Source organism: Phalacrocorax carbo, chromosome 1 (assembly GCF_963921805.1).
Source record: "Phalacrocorax carbo chromosome 1, bPhaCar2.1, whole genome shotgun sequence".
Lineage (NCBI taxonomy): Eukaryota > Metazoa > Chordata > Aves > Suliformes > Phalacrocoracidae > Phalacrocorax > Phalacrocorax carbo.
The window spans coordinates 56,312,542-56,331,107 of record NC_087513.1 but is presented as its reverse complement, the minus strand read 5'-3'; the positions used below and the strand labels follow the sequence as shown (position 1 = coordinate 56,331,107).

General features: G+C 40.1%; 1 protein-coding gene across 3 annotated transcripts in view; it reads right to left on the bottom strand.

The window, feature by feature from the left end:
- The window catches only part of MRTFA (myocardin related transcription factor A), an 86,268-nt gene that overhangs the window by 25,097 nt on the left and 42,605 nt on the right, over nt 1-18,566 (bottom strand). For all 3 annotated transcript variants that reach the window (XM_009512083.2, XM_064453798.1, XM_064453807.1), the window contains one exon: nt 2,414-2,479. In XM_009512083.2, the coding sequence (XP_009510378.2) occupies nt 2,414-2,479 (66 nt within the window). The remainder of the gene's footprint in view (nt 1-2,413; nt 2,480-18,566) is intronic.

The window sequence follows — 18,566 nt, the reverse complement described above, 5'->3', positions numbered from 1 at the left end:
GGTGCAAAGCAAGGTACAGTAGGTAGGTGCAATCACGAGCTTAACTTCAAAAGCACCTTCCTGACGCAAGCTATAATGCCAATGGAGATAAAATTGCAACTACCACAATTCTTTCAAGAGTGTTAAGGCTCTCCAGATGGAAAATAAAGGCTAGAAGCCAACCAGTATCCTACATGGAAAGAGTGCTCCAGCTCATTTCATCCTGCACCAAACCATCCTCTGGATTACCACTTTTATATTTTTGTTAAATCATCATAGAGGGCTGTGCAGAGCTTGGGTCCTGACTAACAAACTCAAGAGGGAGACACAGGGCCCAGTGTAGCCATGTTTAGTAGTAGATGACAGAGGAACAATATTAAGTACATAAATGTTTTCACAGACAGGGGGTACAGGGCTGAGAGATGAAAGTATACAAGATACCTGCACGTTCCCAGAGTAAGTAAAAACATCTATTCAGAACTGCTGAAAGTAGAGGCAAAGCTGTCATGGCTCTGAGACGCCTTCAGGAAGAACATGGCCCCCAGTCATCCTCTGTACTCCTCAGGTCAAAAATGGGACTTTTGCTTTAAGTATCACAATTTATTTCACACCTGAACTTCTCATTAAAAATGGCCCAGGCAAATAATGTTTTAAACATTTCGCAATGTGTGGTTATTTCCAGTTGGCAGGTATGGGTAAATGATACCATGACTTGAAAGGAACTAATTTCAAATCATGTTTAGAACAGATCTGCTAAAGTGGGTTTTCTTCATTGCCAAAAGGACCTTTTCATGTGTCGCCAATATTTTCACAGTGGTATTTCACTGAGCATTCTCCTTTGGTCTGTCATAGAACTCATATGTAAGAGACATAAATGAAGAAATGAAGGACACAAGCCTGAAAAGACTAGTTATTTAGGCTATATTTTAAGCAAATTTAAGACTGACTAATTATTCTGGGTGCCTTACTTGAATTACTTGTAAGGGCCTCATTTTCAAAGGGCCTGTAAAAAAGACCCCTCTCAGGAATCACAAGTTTGGCCAGCCACACTTTGAAGAAAGCCAGTACTGAACAGAACTTAATACTGTATTTGCATACATATCCACCTAAAGCAGGAGACCATAAAGATGTCAGGAACATTTTCTTCTGGGAAGCATTAGTAAAAGGGCACAGTCACTGGGACACTAGTCTTTAATCCAAAAGCAAATAAGTATATTCTGTAGAAGCACGTATACAAGTTCCTTGGGTAAAAATAGGAAGACAGGCATGGAGTACTATATCCAGACAGGACAATCTTTGCTTTTTGATTTGGTACTAGAATTTTAAGTAAGGGTCCCAGAAACATCTCAAGCATGTACTACCTTCCAGATAGCCACTTCAGCTGAAAGAGTGTTGCTGACAGGTTCTCTTCATTCAGAGAGAGAGCCGACAGCCTAACCTTACGCCTTCAGCAAAGTCTAAGTCACATCACTGTGTCATATTACAGCGTGCACCCCAGAAATAGAAGGAATGAGAAACTCCTCATTACTACACTGTCTTCAAATAAGGTTTGTGAAATAGAGGAGGGAGAAAGTTTTTGAAAGAAGAAAACATATCTGATCCATTGTCTTTTACTAAAGCTGTTAAATGAAACAGATGACCTCAAAAATAAAACGCTTGCTTCTTTGGTCTCACTTCAAGTTGTTACCTCTAAGTCATCTAGTTGGGAGGTACCAAAGCATGACAAAAATATTGTCAGATATCTTTTTGCATTTTGGGGGGAAGGAGGGGAATGGAACAAAAAAATACCTTCTCCAACAGTAACCCAAAAGGGAATTTATTAAGACTTGGTATTAGGGTATATCCTATGTGTCCATCCAGACAAGTAAAAGTTCTCTGCCTCTGCAAATTTTGCCATCCGCTGCAGGAAGGGGACTGGTTCTTTCTAGCTATGTTTCTAGCTACAAACATAAAGCATGGCCCCGTGTTGGTTAACATCTTGTACACACTGACCGTTTTCACTCAGTTTATGGCATATGTACGTACAAAGTGACAACTGCCTCAAAGGTCTGGGGAGCTGACAAACAAGAACAGAAACTGCAGAGGCAGGAAGCCTGTTAAAAGAGTGATTATCAACATGTGTGAAGTATATAAGGCACTTCTAACACACCATGTTCTCCAGAAGACTCTTCTCCACTGTGATCAAATATAAGTACGGTTTGGGAGTACAGTTACACTTAGAGCCATTACTCTTTTCCTCTGTATCAAAGGTGGCCCACACCTACAGTACCAACACTTCAGAAGGACCAAGTGCGGTGGGACAGGGTGGGGCTCTTATATATGATGTTTTTCATCCAGAAACAGAGAACCTGATCTTTCAAATCATATGTGAAACCATTCTGCACTCAAAAACATGCATAAAAACACCAAAACAAAGAGTTTAAGTGATACTTACGCGGCATGATCCCTTGGCTCACCAGCTCCTCCCGTGTGCGTCGCTGCTGGAGCTTCAACTGCAGCACTGCACGACAGCAGAGAGAGGGGAGAGAAGGAAACCCATCAGTGCGAGAAACAACTGAAGAGAGATTTTCAAATGCATCTTGTTTTCTTCTTTGGATGCCAAGGCACTAGCGAGCACCAGAACAAAGAGACCCCCCTCCCACCCTGCTCCTCTGCACCACTGCAATTGCAGAAGTGGCCTTCAGCAGTCAGGTTTCCGTATTCTGCTGCGGGCAACAGGGAGAGGAAGTTGCACAGGGTCTTGGCAGGGTGATAAAAATCCACAAAGCCAGACTTGTTTCTCAATTTTTTCTAGAGCACCAGCCAAACCATTAATATTAAAAAACAAACAAAGAGAAACACCGGCTGACAGTCCTCCAATAAACACAGAGTGACACCCCAGTTGCTAATGACTCCTGAAAGCTCTAATTACCATGTGTAGATTAAATTGATATGACAAAACTATTGGTCATTACTCTAAACTGCAAGGCTGATTTCCTTCCTCAACTCAGAAATTCACCTTCAGAAACATCTCATGGAAGTGAAATATCATGGATATATCTAGAAGTGCCCTTGTTCCACAGCAAAAGCAATCCCTTATCACTAGAATTTTTCCTATCTATTTTAGAGTAATAGAACATATGCATTACCTCTATGAAGTGCAGTGATAATTTTTTTCTAATGCAAATCTCTGGAATAGTCATAACTTCAACATTTAGATTATAACAGCAGTTTCCCTTTAGACTACAAAATCAAAGCAATATTCTAGAGACTGTTCTTAGAAACACTCAAAGACAGCCTCCATACAAAAGGGACCTTAGAAAACCAAAGAAAAGAATCATATGCACGTGCGCACACATCAACCTAGGACAACCTGAGTGAACATCAGCAGATACTGAATCCTGTCTGCAGTCAAGCCCAAGCTCCTAAGTATACTCAACATAAAATACTATAGAATTAACGCATGGCGTCTTCCCTGTTTTCATTTCAATTTCTCTGTCAAGCATATGTCCATTGTACAGTGCACATACAAGAAATCCACACAAACGTAGTGGAACCACCAGACAACAAAACTACTCTACAGTCCAGTTATACGATCTCATGTTAACCCTCACGCCTCCTTTCTCAAGGACTTTTCTTTTCAAATACATTAATTTCATTATATCCAAATTTATACTGTACGCTCCCTAAAGAATGGATCAAAAAATTTAAGAAGATACCACTTCATCTACTTAGACACATTATCACATTTTACCTGTTTCTTTCAACCTCCTATTTGCAGTCTCCATTTGACTAAGATACATCTTCCAATAAGGGTTCGGGTCTTCATATGAAGTTAACAAAAGATCCATCTCCTCCTTCGTTGTTAGCACAGTGGCTAATCACCCTCACTTAAATGCACACTTGAATTTTCACTTGGATTTGTCTAGCTTCCACTTCCCTTGGCTCTTGATGTACCTTTCTTTGAAAGATTTATGACAGTGAGAATATATTTCCTACCTGTAAAGATACTTCTGTACACAGTGTGCAACCAGGTTACCTCTCTTCTCTTTCTTAAGCCAAACTAGGATTTCTTAATATATGCACCCTGGGCAGGAAACTACTTCCTTTATTACGGGGAAGGGAGAGAGGGAGGGAGTATGTACAGAGCACCATGCTAATTCTGTGTGGGATCAGCCAAGAGCCAGAGCGAGGAGGAGGGAACGTAGAAGGGAAGGAACAGGGCCTTCGTTTGGCCATGAAACTGCAAACAGAAGTGGTAGCCCCAGACTCTTCCTCCCACCCAGCATGTGATCGCACTCCTACTTCTGCGCTACCATGAGGGCTAATACAGTTTCATGGCTGGCCTGTTCACAGAGCTCTTCATGTGCTGCATTCGTTTTGAGGTGATCAAAACTCAAATCAGGTGATGACACATCTACATGAGCACTTGATCTAACAGCTTGCTGCAATGGAGTTAAATCTCTCACTCCCCACATCATCTCTCATGATCCCCTGACTGGTGGCTAGAATCACTGACATGGCAGAGACCACAGCCCAACCAAAACTGGGAATAGCTTTCTGTCTCATTAGTGAGTTGCAGAGGACGACTGTATAGCCAGGTATTTGCTAACACTGACATAGGGTGGGAATGAGACTTGATCCTTCCAGCAGCAGTATGCCACTAAGTGATTTTGGCTCTATTAGGTTAACGGGACATTAAATCTCTCACTATGTGGCATTATTTCCACTAGTGAGCCATTTCAGGGACTCATTTCCATACCCTAAATTAGCACATCTCACTAAATGTATACAGGCAAGGCACAGACCTATAGCATCAGGTCTATCTCCACAGCTTTAAGTGCAGATAATCTCATTATTACTCATGTCTTCCCACTTACACAGCTAGCTTTTTTTTTTTTGCCACTTTGCTATTTACTTGCTAGGACCATCTACTTTCCCTCCCATTTCCAGCTATACCTACTATTTACCTTTTACCTCCCAGAGTCAGGGATTTTCAGTGAAAAACTCCCCACGCAGCTGCAGCTGGCAATTTTTGCTCCTTGGTGCAAAACTCTGCCCTCACTTGTATTTATACACATTTTGCCCAACTGTCTCAGTTTGCCTAAATGATCTAAACCATTTTTTAAATGTCATTATTTATGCCATCACTAATCTTTGTTCCATCCACCATTTGTTTCCAGACCACACCAAGCTGATCCCAACTAGAAATGCTTTTCTGCTTTCTTTGATTACTGTCAGTTCTTAATCCACTTAAGCAGTACGTCATTAAATTCAAAGATACTTTTTAAAACCAAAATATACCACACTACTAAGTTAAAGACCTTATAAAAGTCTATTACACCAAGACAAAACCCCTAGCAACCAAATTTCACGTAGCCAAACAACAAAATCACATTTGAACAGACCTGTTTTCACAAATTGAAAAGCTGAATAGCGTGATTATACTGCTATCCTTATGCCATCTAAATTCTTTATCAAATTTTCCATAGTTTTTTCCTGGAACTGATGCCAGATTAGCCACTCTTTACTCACTCACCCTTTTTCAGTAGTGATACAAAATGCTACTGGTCTTTCACCCCTCTGAAGTCTCCCTGCTGTTCTGAGATTTATTAGAAATCAGTCTTAGCCAGACAGCTGAAGACTTCATCAAATGACTTAAAATTCCCTTCCTGACTTCAGCTTCCCTTATGAATTTTCTAAATATATCCTATTTCTCTATCAGTTACCATCTACTACCCTTTTTCTCTACCCACTATATGCACCTTTTAAACACTTTGTCCCTTCACAGCAAGAAACTAGCAACTGTCAAGAGGACTAAAATGGAGAATAGGAAAAAAGTAATTTTCAGAATACTTTTAATAGGCACTACGTAATTCCTGGGATCTATGAATGTATGTACATACATATTAAGGACAAGTTATAATCAGCACATAATATACTTTTTTCCCAATACAGTTTATCTTTGTGGCGGGGAGGAGAGCAAAAAGGATTACTTCAGTCCACTCCTGAATTCATTTTGGCTTAAATAAGTACTTGGAGTTCCCAACACCATTTCATATATTTAGGAGATCACCTGTTTACGTGTGCAAGTGTGTGAATCCTATATATAGATTAACAGATGTCCCAAGAGCCAATCCAAGGCTGTTGTACATGGAGCTCAGCCAAAGGTCTAGAATGACCAGAGAAATTCAAAGCTACTCAAAGTCAGACTGGAGTGTAAGTCTTTCAGTCACAAACCAACAATCTTCTGTTTCCTTTATCCCTCTACTTAACCTTTAAATTAATTTTCAAATTAGGAATAAATCAGGTCATGTAAAGCAGAGATCTCTCTGCTGGCTAGAAAATAAGTTCCATACTGGTACCCTTCTACCCACCTCTTTCATTCAACTTTTGTCACAGTCTATCCAACATTTTGTGGGCTTTGTATGCTTGTCTGATCTTCCCACCTGAAAATGGGCAATTATGCCCATATTTATTGCACAAGTATGAAAAATTCTGAAATATAGTTAAAGATTGAACAAGGTTTTTATATCTCAATGAACTGTTCCAAGAATTAATAAAACATCCCAGAGAAATCTGGGATCTGGTATATAGGATTGCTGCCAGCAGTTTGAGAGGAGGGGTAGAGAAGAATTGCGGGGCGGGGCGTGGGTGTGCATACTAAAGGACAAACAACATCACGATACAACATCTACTATCAACAGTTACACTGTAGTGAAATACAGCAAGTCATGATTGGTTTTTGTTCATCTTACCATAGAACTGCCTTAACAGGGAACCTACAGACATATTCCAAGAGCAGAGTTTACTCCTGCCTACTCACAGCTGGTGGCAGCTAAGAGCAGTATATGTTTAATATACAGAGGCTGCACCCATATGGACACTTTCAAGACACTTACAACTCTACCTGTAGTACAGTGGTGCATTAGTAGTAAGCAGTAGCAAGAAGAAATATTTATCATGAACTAAGATGGATTTTGCAGCTCATCATCTAAATCTGCAACAGCATGCCTGTCCTTACACATACGTACCTGAAAGCCCTTCTATTTCTAAACCACACTTCGTGTTTAATAGTTTGACTAGAACTACTACAGAAACTAGACTGCAGCCTCGGCATCTCGAAAGAAGAAAAAATTAATCTCATCTTTGAGACTATGTCATATACTAGGACAGGTTTATGGCAACAAATTAAAAAAAATATTCTACATTTCCTGTTTTTTGAGAACTAGTGAAGAGAGACACACAGCTCTGAACTGCAGCTTGCGGTAAGGCCCCGTGCATGTTACATTGAATACTGACTTACTGCCAAAGGGACTCTGTGTTCACATTTCTATAAAACCTTTTCTTCTAAGGAATCCCAAGTGATACTCAAGGTTGCCCAACCAAGGTAATGATTAAGCAGAGCCGTATGGTGAATTACAACAGACAGCACAAGCAGTAGCACAAAACAGGAACGGAGGAAGGCTGCTACACCCAAACAAAACCCTATAGGGGACTGAGGGAGGCAGAACTCCCTGGAATTCAGGCTAGGAGACCTGTGCAAAAAGGGAGAGTGTAAGACATAAACCTCATATTAACTAGATAGGCTGTATGCTCACAGACATGATTTATCAATTTTGTAAATTCAGTGAAAGCAGTTTGCCTGATAGAAAAATTCATTCCTGCAACCCAATCAATAAGCCATGTGATTAGAAAGAGAAACTGCCAAAGAACAAGTGAAATTAGCCTAACTTCATTATCTAAGCCGAGGAAAGTGCAAGCGTAAGTAAAAGCAGTAAAAAGCAAACTATGCACTTTAATGCTCATAAGGGTTCACAGTCATTTATTTGTACACTGTTCAGCACCTCTGCATACCCCATTTGAAGGCCCTGTGCTACAGCATCCACTTAACTCTCAAGAAAGCATTAATACAGCACGAGCTGGGATGGAAACCTGCCAGTTAGTTCATCAACACCTCTACCTTTCGGTAGTGGCAAAGATTTTTTTAGGAGAATTTTCACTGGCCTTGCACTGAGTAGGTCTGACTGGGTTTACTTCGTAAGGGTCAGAGACTACAGCCTGAGGAAATGTGGCAGTAGGCCACCTTTGCAGCCCACACATATTTTTCAATTTTTCAGTACAATGTGTATAACACCATTAGATTAAACCAACAGCCTATAGGCAATCAACTTAATTATAATATGCAACCATAAAAGATGACTTTGACAACATGGGATATTTACTGAACAAAATCATCACAGCTGTTTGTGCATCACAGTCCAAGTTAACTACTGCTTTGAAGGGTGAAGCCACCTTTCCACTCAATACCTAGACAGCAGCAGCTGTTCTAATTAGACTGAGAAGAGAATTTTTCTCCTAGTTTCTGGTTAAATAGTCACATTTGACCAGTAGCCAATGCTAAATTCAGCTTTGGAATATGCAACACATCAGACACGGTTTTCAGCAGAGGTTGTATCCTACATTTATGACTTAATTCAGTCCCTTGGAGATGTGGTAAGAAAACCTTTCCCTCACACTGAAAATGGTCTCTGAGCATTTTTCAGCTGTGCCTGCTTACAAAACAAATATTGACTCACATTAGCCCTTTCATGCTTTGACAGGAAGCCAGATGAGATTCTGGTTCATACACCAGTGAGAGCAGCATCTGCTAAGCTCTAGTTGCAACACCCTTCTGTACAGAAGCAGCAAAGGGCGGTTAGTATTACCAAATTTTCTGTAATGTCCACAAGAAGCTATAAGAAAAATTTGGCTGTGATATTTTGTGATCAAAGAGTGAGTATACAATAATAAAAATTAATTTTGAAAATTACTCAAATTGCTGAGGTGGACTTTTTTTTTTCCTCTAGAGCTGCGTTTTGCTGGTGCTGTCAACAACACCCCCAACATCACACAGAATGTGCTAGAATGGGGGTTACCAACAAAGAAAGCCAACTTTTCAGGCTTTTTTTAAAGGCAATTTTCTGAGCCTAACAGCATTTTAATCCACTAACTGCTGATGGGGAATACCCGCTGGCTTTGCATTTAAGCAGACTGTGCAGTTAACAGAGAAGCATTTAAGTGAAGCAGACTGTAAATGACACCCAAACTGCAGGGATTATATGACAGTTTGCTACCCTGGGAATGGGATGCCAAAAATTCATGTCCCTCTGTGGGGTGAAGGAGAAGCAGCAGGTACACTGTTGATCCTCACAATTTGCAAGCATTTGCTGTTGTTGGGAATAGCAGCCATGCGGTTCTCTTCATCTCAATGCATTTTAAAGAATAGCTTGGAGCAAGCCCGGGCAAAGGGACAGTTAAGCAGAAGTTTATTTCTTTACTGTTTGAGACTATCTCACATTCCACTACCTCTTTTCTCTACTGCAGCAACAACCGCTGCTATTAAAATGCAGGCAGTTTCCTCATCTCTTCCTTAGCAACCATACTATGGAGAAAACGGAGTTTTGGAGGGTAAAGAATAGAAAGAGAATTTGTTTTGGTCTCTTAAACTGTTACAAGAACCTTTCACACTAGAGGCAAAAGCCACTTATAAATATTCATGCTGTGGTCTTCTCTTTGTGAGAAGTAGGATTGGGATCACCTTCCCTACATCCAAACAGAAGGTCTGTGAAGCAGATCTTGAGCTGGAAACAAACCCAGGATTGGGAGCACTTCCCTATTGCAGGTGACATGAATGATGAAAGTGGATTTCTTAGCAGCACTGCAGAAATCAGCATGTTCTGCCGCAACATGCTTAGATAGGCAGGTGTCTTGTATCAGTTTGGGGAACACTGATAAACTCCTTACCCAGCTGTGCTTGCCCAACAGAGACAATTATAGGCACAAAGCCAAACAGGAGGTTCAACCAAGAAAGCCATACAGCTGCATCAAAGGCCAATCTAGTATAGAGGACTTGAAACTTTTTTCACAACTACCTTTTCGTTCTTACCCTCATAGTAAGCTTTTGAGAGCGTTCAAAATTTATACAGGTGAGAACAGCAGTACAATCCTGCCTGATGCAGACCTAAAACCTCTATGAAGAAAGAGATCCTTAAAAACCAGAACAGATCCTTCACTTCCAAAGCAACAACTTTTAAAATATTTCGCAGTAGATGTGCTAGTAATAATCCAAGGATGTACCTAGGGTCAAATAACACGAGGGTTGTTTTCTTCCATCCAGCACTTCCAAAAGCCTTCAGGCTCTCAAATGTCCAGAAGCTTTCAAAAGCAGCTGAGAAGTACAGAAAAAGGAGCAACTGGTCATTTAAGAACTCAGAAAGAGGAGGAAGAGAGAAAATTAACTGACCTCACCCTCGGGACAAGAAGGGCTTGTTTCTTGATAAAATCAAACCCTTCAAAGCTTCTACAGCTCAAAATGTTCTTGGGTCATATAAAATCATTGACGTGGCATGCAGCCTGCTGACATATTAGGTGTATTGTCTATATGACTGTGTTCCAGAAGACTAGTTTTGGCTACTAGAAACAAAAAAAACAGGTACAGGGCAACAGTCCCTTTTTGTTGGGAGGATGCTGTTGGAAAAGAGGTATGAAATAGGAATAATTTTAAGAAATGTTTCAAAGGATGATGAAATACTTGCATGTACGATCATTTAATGAGTCAATGTTATGAGGCATTAAATAGCTCTCTTAGTGGAGACAGAAAAATACCAATTCTTTGATACAGTTAATTTAACAGAATCAAAGATCCCCACCGGCAGAAGAAACTGGTCCCCAAAGCATATGGAATCAGAAGCAAATACACAATCAAAAGCATCCTCCCATAATAGCACAAGGTAGCTGGCTCACACCATGAGCTACCTCAAGCTACTTCAGCAGGCCATTTTTGAGGCTTCGTATCATATTTGATACAATGTGGAAATCAAAGTAATGTTAATTTAAAACTGTATTTAGAAGATAAGGCCACTGTTTACAGCAATTTTAGTTTTATTAGGACACAGCATTACAAAACTAAACAAAAGCAGTAGCGTGGTCCAAGTTTCACAACATAATATGATCTAACCTCCAGTCAGGACTGAATAATTACTCCTGTTGGTGATTCTCAAAGGCTCAAGTGAGAACTGGCGTTCTGGGTGGTACAATGTGCACATACAAAAGGAAGAACAAGTTCATAGTCTTAGAAGTTTACAGTCTCAGTCCTCAATATTGCACACAATTGAACGTGTTTTTTTCGCAGGTGCTACTCACATATATGACTCCAAATATGCAAACTTATTACTACAAAAGTGATACTGAATTTTGTACAGGGTTTTTCATGTTTATTTAAAATAAAGACTAACAGTTGCTGTGCATTTTACAGTATTTGCCTTCATATTCTTCCTTCATTATTTAACTCCTGCCATTTACATTAAACATGTAAAATTTAGGGGGGGTTAATGCCATTTTAATCATTGCTACTTTTTAATGCAATGCCATCTTTGTCATCTTTAATACTAAAATTTTAAAATCAGATAAATGTATTATTAGTAGTACATAAGTCTCTCTGCTGAACACATAGACGCCCACTCATCATAAAATCTTGGTACACCTAATAGTCCATTTCAGCACTCACTGAAACTCTTAAAATAGAATAGGACTTGAAGAAATGAACCCAAAATACATGTAACCTGGCATATTTAGTAGGATATGCAGCATGTAAAAATGTGCAACAAGCTTGTCAAAAGGAAAAGTTGGATTGCTTTCTGTGCAAGGTACAGATTCTTATAAAATCATTTCATCCCAGTAGTAGTGGTTAGGTGAAAACTAAGCATGTGAATAACTAGGCACATATCCATATCTATGGAATCTAGCCACCATGCATGATTCAACAAGATGACCTGTAACAAAATACCTAGGTGGAAAGGTCTACCTAAAATTGACACACCAGTACCGTAAGGCAGTAAATATTATCTGTAATCAGCGCTTGTTGATGCCATCTATATATCCATTGTTACTATCTATAGCTGGAAGAGAACCCTTGAGGGAGGAAAACCAGAGAATTTCCCAACTCCCTGTGCAAACTTGAGTCACAGCCTATACTGATTTATGTGTTTCATGGAAACAATGAACAAGGAAGAACTAACATTGTCCTTACCACCTTGCAAAGACGACCTTAGAAAGAAACTCTCCCAGAAAATTTAATATGATGTGGCAGATGGGGACAAGTGAAGGAAAAAGGAGGAATGGGTAAAGATATCCTGACAATCACATCTATGGCTGTCTACTAATGTGACAGTACGAAAGGCAAACTACGCAAGGGAAAACCAAGTCTAACCCCCTTTTTTTTTTTTTTTTCTTGTAAAGATAGAGGTGTCTCTACCTATAAGAAGAAAGAGCTCCAACCGATTTATTTTCCTTAAATATGAGACATGAGAGTTGTTTACAGTTTTTCTGGGATATTATACAGAAGAAAAAAGAAAAAACATGTTTGGAGATACATCAGAATCTGAACAATTTCTCATTTTATTTAAAATTTGGGGTTCAAGGGATAGTATGTTTTTGTGTGTTTCTATTAAGCAGAAAAAAATCAAGTCTTGAGACAGTGCCAAGACACATCCATAAAACACGATTGATTAGACATGTTTATAATACTAAAACTCATGAGGAAATCCTTCCATGCCTTTTTCAGCAATAAGAGATATAGTCCAATATTTTTCCTTCATCGCTCACCTCCCACACTGCAATTTCTGCTACAGTGCAGTGCTCCGGCGTACTAACAGCCTCTCAGATCAAGGCCAAAAACTTCCTCAAACATTTCTCAGAGACTGTGGTGTTGGCCCAGTGATTCAGCCTTCCTCTGCCACAGGGCACCCACTACCAATAGAAGTTAAAAGCTCCCTTCACAAAAGTCATCTAATGGTCAAGATACCACAGAACTGCTGTGGCAACAGCTGGGACTCCTCAACATGTGAGCTGTGTTTTTGGGTTTTCCACTTACATGTGGAATTATTCTGTATTTCCAAGACCATTTCAGATTCTTAACCACCTAAAGATGTTTGGTTTACTGAAACCAAATGCAAATGAGAGCAAATGTGTTTTTCCATGAGTGGTAGAAAAAAAGGACTTATAAGTATGCAAATTTAAATATAAAACCAGCAGTTCTTTAGAAGAAGTAATTAACCAGTTATATAGGGAACTTGGAAAGCTGGGCTTTACAATTTTAAATTAGCTAGCTTGAGCATCTCCCAGCTTCAGTTGGTTGACTGTGCTGACAGTTATTTCATGGGACATGGAAAAAAGTGGGTTTGCCCAACATGCAAATTGCATGCAAAATAAAGACACAGAGCATTCCCTATCTGGTTAGTGTTCCTGCCACCAGCTTTTGTCCAAGCCCCAGCATCCTCTCTTGGCAAGAATCTCAGGTGGATGCTACAAGGAATTACCATATTTCTTCAGTTCATGGTAGTGAGAAACATCTTTGCTGTTTTCTCAAAGACTGCAAAGAACACATGCCACAATCATGGCATCTGAGGTTCAAATAAAGATCATGGCCTTTGTATTGCAACAGTCTGATACCTTCTTTACACTTTAAGTACAAATTCTATTAAAATTCTGTTTCTACTTGTAAAAAAGTTATACAATTAAGCTATGGCCATCATATCCCTCTTCATTAGAGACCAGTTCCTTCACAGCAGCCCACTATGGAAGCTGATCACCAGCATTTGCATTACACAAGAAAAGCACACCAAATTCCCTCAAAGTCTTTCAAATGTGATCATACAACATCCATCTACTACTTTTTACTTCCTTTCTCCTTGAATATTTACTTTCTTTCAAAACTCTGGACTACAGAAGTCTCCAGATCTCCAGGACTGACTTTCCTGGGTTTTTCCACAAGGGAAGATCCAGAGCATTAAAAACAAATCCAGCTATGAGGCTTAATGTGGTTCCTAAGTGCTATCATAGATATAAATATCCTAATAATATAATTCTGTGTAACAGGTCAATCAGCAAACTAAAAAAACCCAGCAGTCCAGAATGGCCTGCATGACCACTGACTTCAGACTGGTGGACAAATTCTGCAGATGTTTAAAATGTTACTGCTAGCTCAGTCCTCCACTGAAGGGCACAGAGGAGACTGCTGGCAGCAGCAGGTACTCCCACACTCATTACACACAGCGGAAGATTCCCTCCAACTGCTAACAGAGGTGGGCTTTCACTAATAAACTGAAGAAAAGCAAGTGAAGGGCAGACACGTTTCCTTTCTGTTGCTCCCTCCGGCAAAGAGGCAGGGGAGATAGCTACGTGGTGACAGTGTTTGCAACCGCTGTAGTTGCATTCACGGTCACATGTCAGCCCTGAAGATGCGATCCTCGTTCTAAACTGCCTGCAGTCAATGTGACAGCTATTATTAGTAGCAGTAAAACAGCCTCTCAGGGAGGCACAAAGGTACTGCTATTTTAGCATCTACTTCTAAAATGTTGTCTTCCACTTCCTAAATGGAAGAATTTGACATCGGAGCATGGAAAAGGGTGTGAAATGTAAGCAGGCTTAGAAGGACTTTCACAGGTGTAAATATAATACAGAAAGAGGTGTGAAAGCTTAGGGAAGTGAAAGTAAAGAAAAAGAGCATCAAAAGGGCATCACAAAGAACATCCACCAAAATAAGAAAGAAAACCCCACAACTACCTGCAGCAGCAGGTTACATGCTGCTTGTGATACTGACCAAAATACACAAAGGGAGCTTGTACATCCCGGCTTCCAGCACTGCTGTGGTATTTGCAGAGATGAGTAATCAAAGCACATAACTGCTGCCACATTCAATTCCTACCAAAAACACAGCTATAGTCTCCATGCACTTAATACTACAGAAACACGTAGCAGCATGAAGCTGGGGAAACTCCACGCAGAGAAAGTCAAAAGTGGATCTCTTCCTTCTGTCACCCAGAGGGCATCGCTCAGTTTCCCCTCCAACAATCCAGCTGGGCAGCACAGTGTTTGTACCCTGACAAGTGTTTCAGTGAGGAAGATTACCAAAAAGATTTAAATGTGTCAGCTGGTAGGGTGCAGCAGAGACAGTAAAGGAATACCCTCAAAATGGTGACACCCTCAGACCCCAGTCTGGGCTTTGGTTCCATGAGCTGCCTTTGGGGATGGAGACCACAAAATGAGGTCTTTATAAGCATGGCTGTAACAGATGATCCCTGTACCTACTGTGGAGAAAAAAAATCCATTATGGACACTTCCATTGAAAACTTTCAAATAGCTATTTTTTAAAAAATATTTTATTTATAGCTGCTTACTTCTGAAAGGCTGCATTAAAATGAGATTGCCTAGAAAGCCTGGATTTCACCAATTTTCACTGTCAATTTTGGAAAGAATCCATGTCCCAAAGCAATATATCCTTCTTCCTTATTATTGATCATCTTATACATTTCTTGTTAGCTTTATCAGGCTTAATCTAGCTTTATATGGCAGAACTGCAGGCTAGAAAGTTAAAATCTTTGTTTTCTTGGAAGAATGCTTACACAATAAACTTTGACAGTAGGTCACCTGCACAGTTGTTCTACCCATCTCATTGAACACCATGAAAAATCCTGACTAGATTGACTAGCAAAACCCATTTTGTAGTCCTTATTAGTAATCACCACATTGCAATGTACTTCAGCTACTGCAGGTCTGCTCTTGGTTTGGAGAGGTATCAGGTTAGTAAATTTTACATACCACCGGGCAAAACCATTGTACCTACTTCCACTGGCACAAGTAAAAAGAAGAAAACCATGAGTTCTGCCCCATGTTAATGCTAATCAGCAGCTTATGCACCCACTTACAGGCCTCTTGCAAGAAACAGGAACACTATTTGCCCCATAGGATCACTGCATGTTTTCATTTCATAAACCTAAGCTATGTGAGCAGCCATATCCCATCTTCTACCAGAGGCTACAGAGGTTCTTGCCAAGAAATGTGCTGCTTTAACATTTTGGATCAAAATTTATTGATGCAGCAGGTGACAAGATCAGTAATTTAATGCTCAGAAAAGACTAGATAGATGGAGTTGGGGTACGAAAGGAAAGATCTAAGCAGGCACTTATTTTTGGTATAGATATTCGTTAAGTTGTTGATCAATGACTTGCAGGTGTGACAGAATGCTGAAAAATCTGAGGTGACTAGTATCTTATAAATGATTAAAGTACCGAGATAAGATTTACACCGGCAGCCTGATGTGGATCCAAAAACATGAGCAGAAACCACAACTGCCACTGACCCTTATCTTCTTTGGGCAGGAGAGTCACAGTGACATCTGTCTGGCAAGGACTCTAAACAAGCATGTTAACTGCAGAAGTTGTTTCTGGATGCAAAACAGGCAATCTGAGCTTAAGTACTATAGTTCTGTTTTCAAAACAGCATCTGCTTTTCAACAGCTCCCAGGAAGTCTAAGCATCAGTCATTTTCTGTTTAGAAGTATAAATACAGATACTTTCTTCAAAAAGTAAACAGCATATAATTATCAAATAATAATTCAAAAGCCACACAAGTTTTGTCAAGCTTTATTAACATGTTTCCCAGTTGCTGCGATTATTAATACCCCAGCACCACTGCCATTGAACATGAAGCTCAGTTTAACTGTGAAGAAAATTCAGTTGATAGGGCAGGAAAGTACTTGCTGCAAATTTTACTTGGTATCATTACTAGTTCAAAGCATTGTCTGCATAAATGCTACTGACAGCTGCACTCATTGCACCACACCCAGTTTCTATTCTTCTTGTTTTCTGCATGTGTTGAGTCCTCATATCTCCTTGCTCTTGCAGGTCCAAGTCTACAACTCTTCCCTCTCAGTATTACTTTGTGCTAAAGAAAGTATTATAGTAGCCATTTTTTGACAAAGTAAATAGATCACAGTATCGTAAACAAGCCAGCCTCTGCTCCTCTCCTCCTCCTCCTCCCATTCCCAGCATGAAAATAGCTAGGGCTAAAGCAACAGCTGGGGATCATTACACTGACAGGAATAGTTCAGTAAACTCCAAGAGGGGAAACATGTCATATCCAAAAAAACCAAAAACACTCTAAGGCAGCAGGACCAAAAAATAGTGAATTCAACTCCAGGGATACTGCTACAACTCTCCTTCCACTGATAACCACTGACTTATAAAAGCTGTGGTCATGCAGTGTTAACCCTTTCCCTAGGCTTCCTACTCGTGTTATAAAGTTGACAAATAACCTGAAACACCTTGAGTTTTCACAGTCAAACAAGGCACACTGGGTATTAAATAAAAATAAATTTAAATTGCCACCTTACTGCCAACTTTGAGCCACTTCACATTAATATATCGTTATCTTACCTTCCCTGCACTTTTTACTTTTCAGCATAATCACAGTCACTGTGCTACACATTTGCAAAGAGTGGCTGCAGCACGAGGCTACAAGGACTCTAACTACGTACATTTGGTGCACCTCTGGATTTGCCATAAGAAATGACAGCAGGTTAGCTCCCCATACGTTCAACCCATTTGCTATCTTTTTCTGTGTCAGGGCACTGTTTGCATAAATAATTCTGAATTGTGGGACCTATCTGGCCATAATTCAGAGATGCACCTGTTGCATTTTGTGATAGGTTTCTGACAGTCCTTACCCATGCATTTGCATGAGTCATTGCTTTGACATCTCCCACAGCATCTTCAGGTCCACTCTGAATGAGGAAGACGCAGGTCAGCCTTTACAGGAAAGTGTCACCCTGCATTCCTGTCAGCTGCCTCAGACACTGGGGCTGTCCTCTTGCTGGGGATCTCCTTGGTGTTGAGAGCTTCCAAGTCTACACGTGCAGGTTCTTCTGCCCTCTACTGGGTGAGGTACAGCCACCTACCAGCTTTACCTTCAGGTGCCCAGAGGCGTTATGACAATAAGGGCTAGATCACTCGTGAAGAAAGCCATACGTTAACAAGCACTTGCATGACTCCTGATCTCTTCAAAGTACTGAACAGATATTAATAGATTAATCAAAGGCTAAGCTAACTCAAATTACCTCACATTTGCTGTGGACCAAGAATGTGCACACAGTTACCGCAGATCAGATGGCATGCAGGAACTTGTTCGTGTGTCTGGGCCCTGAGACACAAATCTTGGAAAAAGACAGGTGAGTTTCACTGTCAGCCCCTGAGTCACACTGAACATTTTTGAAGGGAGAACTTGCCAAAAAAGCATTTAGTTTAAGAGCAACAAAAGAAAAACATCACCCGGAGGTGGAAAAGTTGGAGTTTACTTTTGGAAGTACTTAATTCTAAGCTAGACTCACATGAATGCTAATCATTTTTTCCGTACCTTTCTTAAATTCTCTAAAGCTTGCAATTCCCTCTTCATATGTTTCATGAGGGGCTACCATACTGCTGTGTTAAATGGTCTAGGAACTGCAAACTGGGCGCTGGTATTTGAAAACTAAATCATTCCAAGGCATTCTTGAATAGAAAACATGTTTATGGATTCCTGAATTCTAGGAATTTTACAAATAACTGCCCCAATACATACTTTGAAAAACACAAGCGTGTGTTCTTTCACTTCCCCCATGTCAAATTCATTTCTGGGTGGAAAGGATCAGCAGTTACCAAAATTCAACATCAAGTCCCAATTCAAAAAAATAAATAAATCAGATTTAGGAGACCGTCTGTTTTCCAGAGGCAAGGAAACAAGATGAAGTCTAT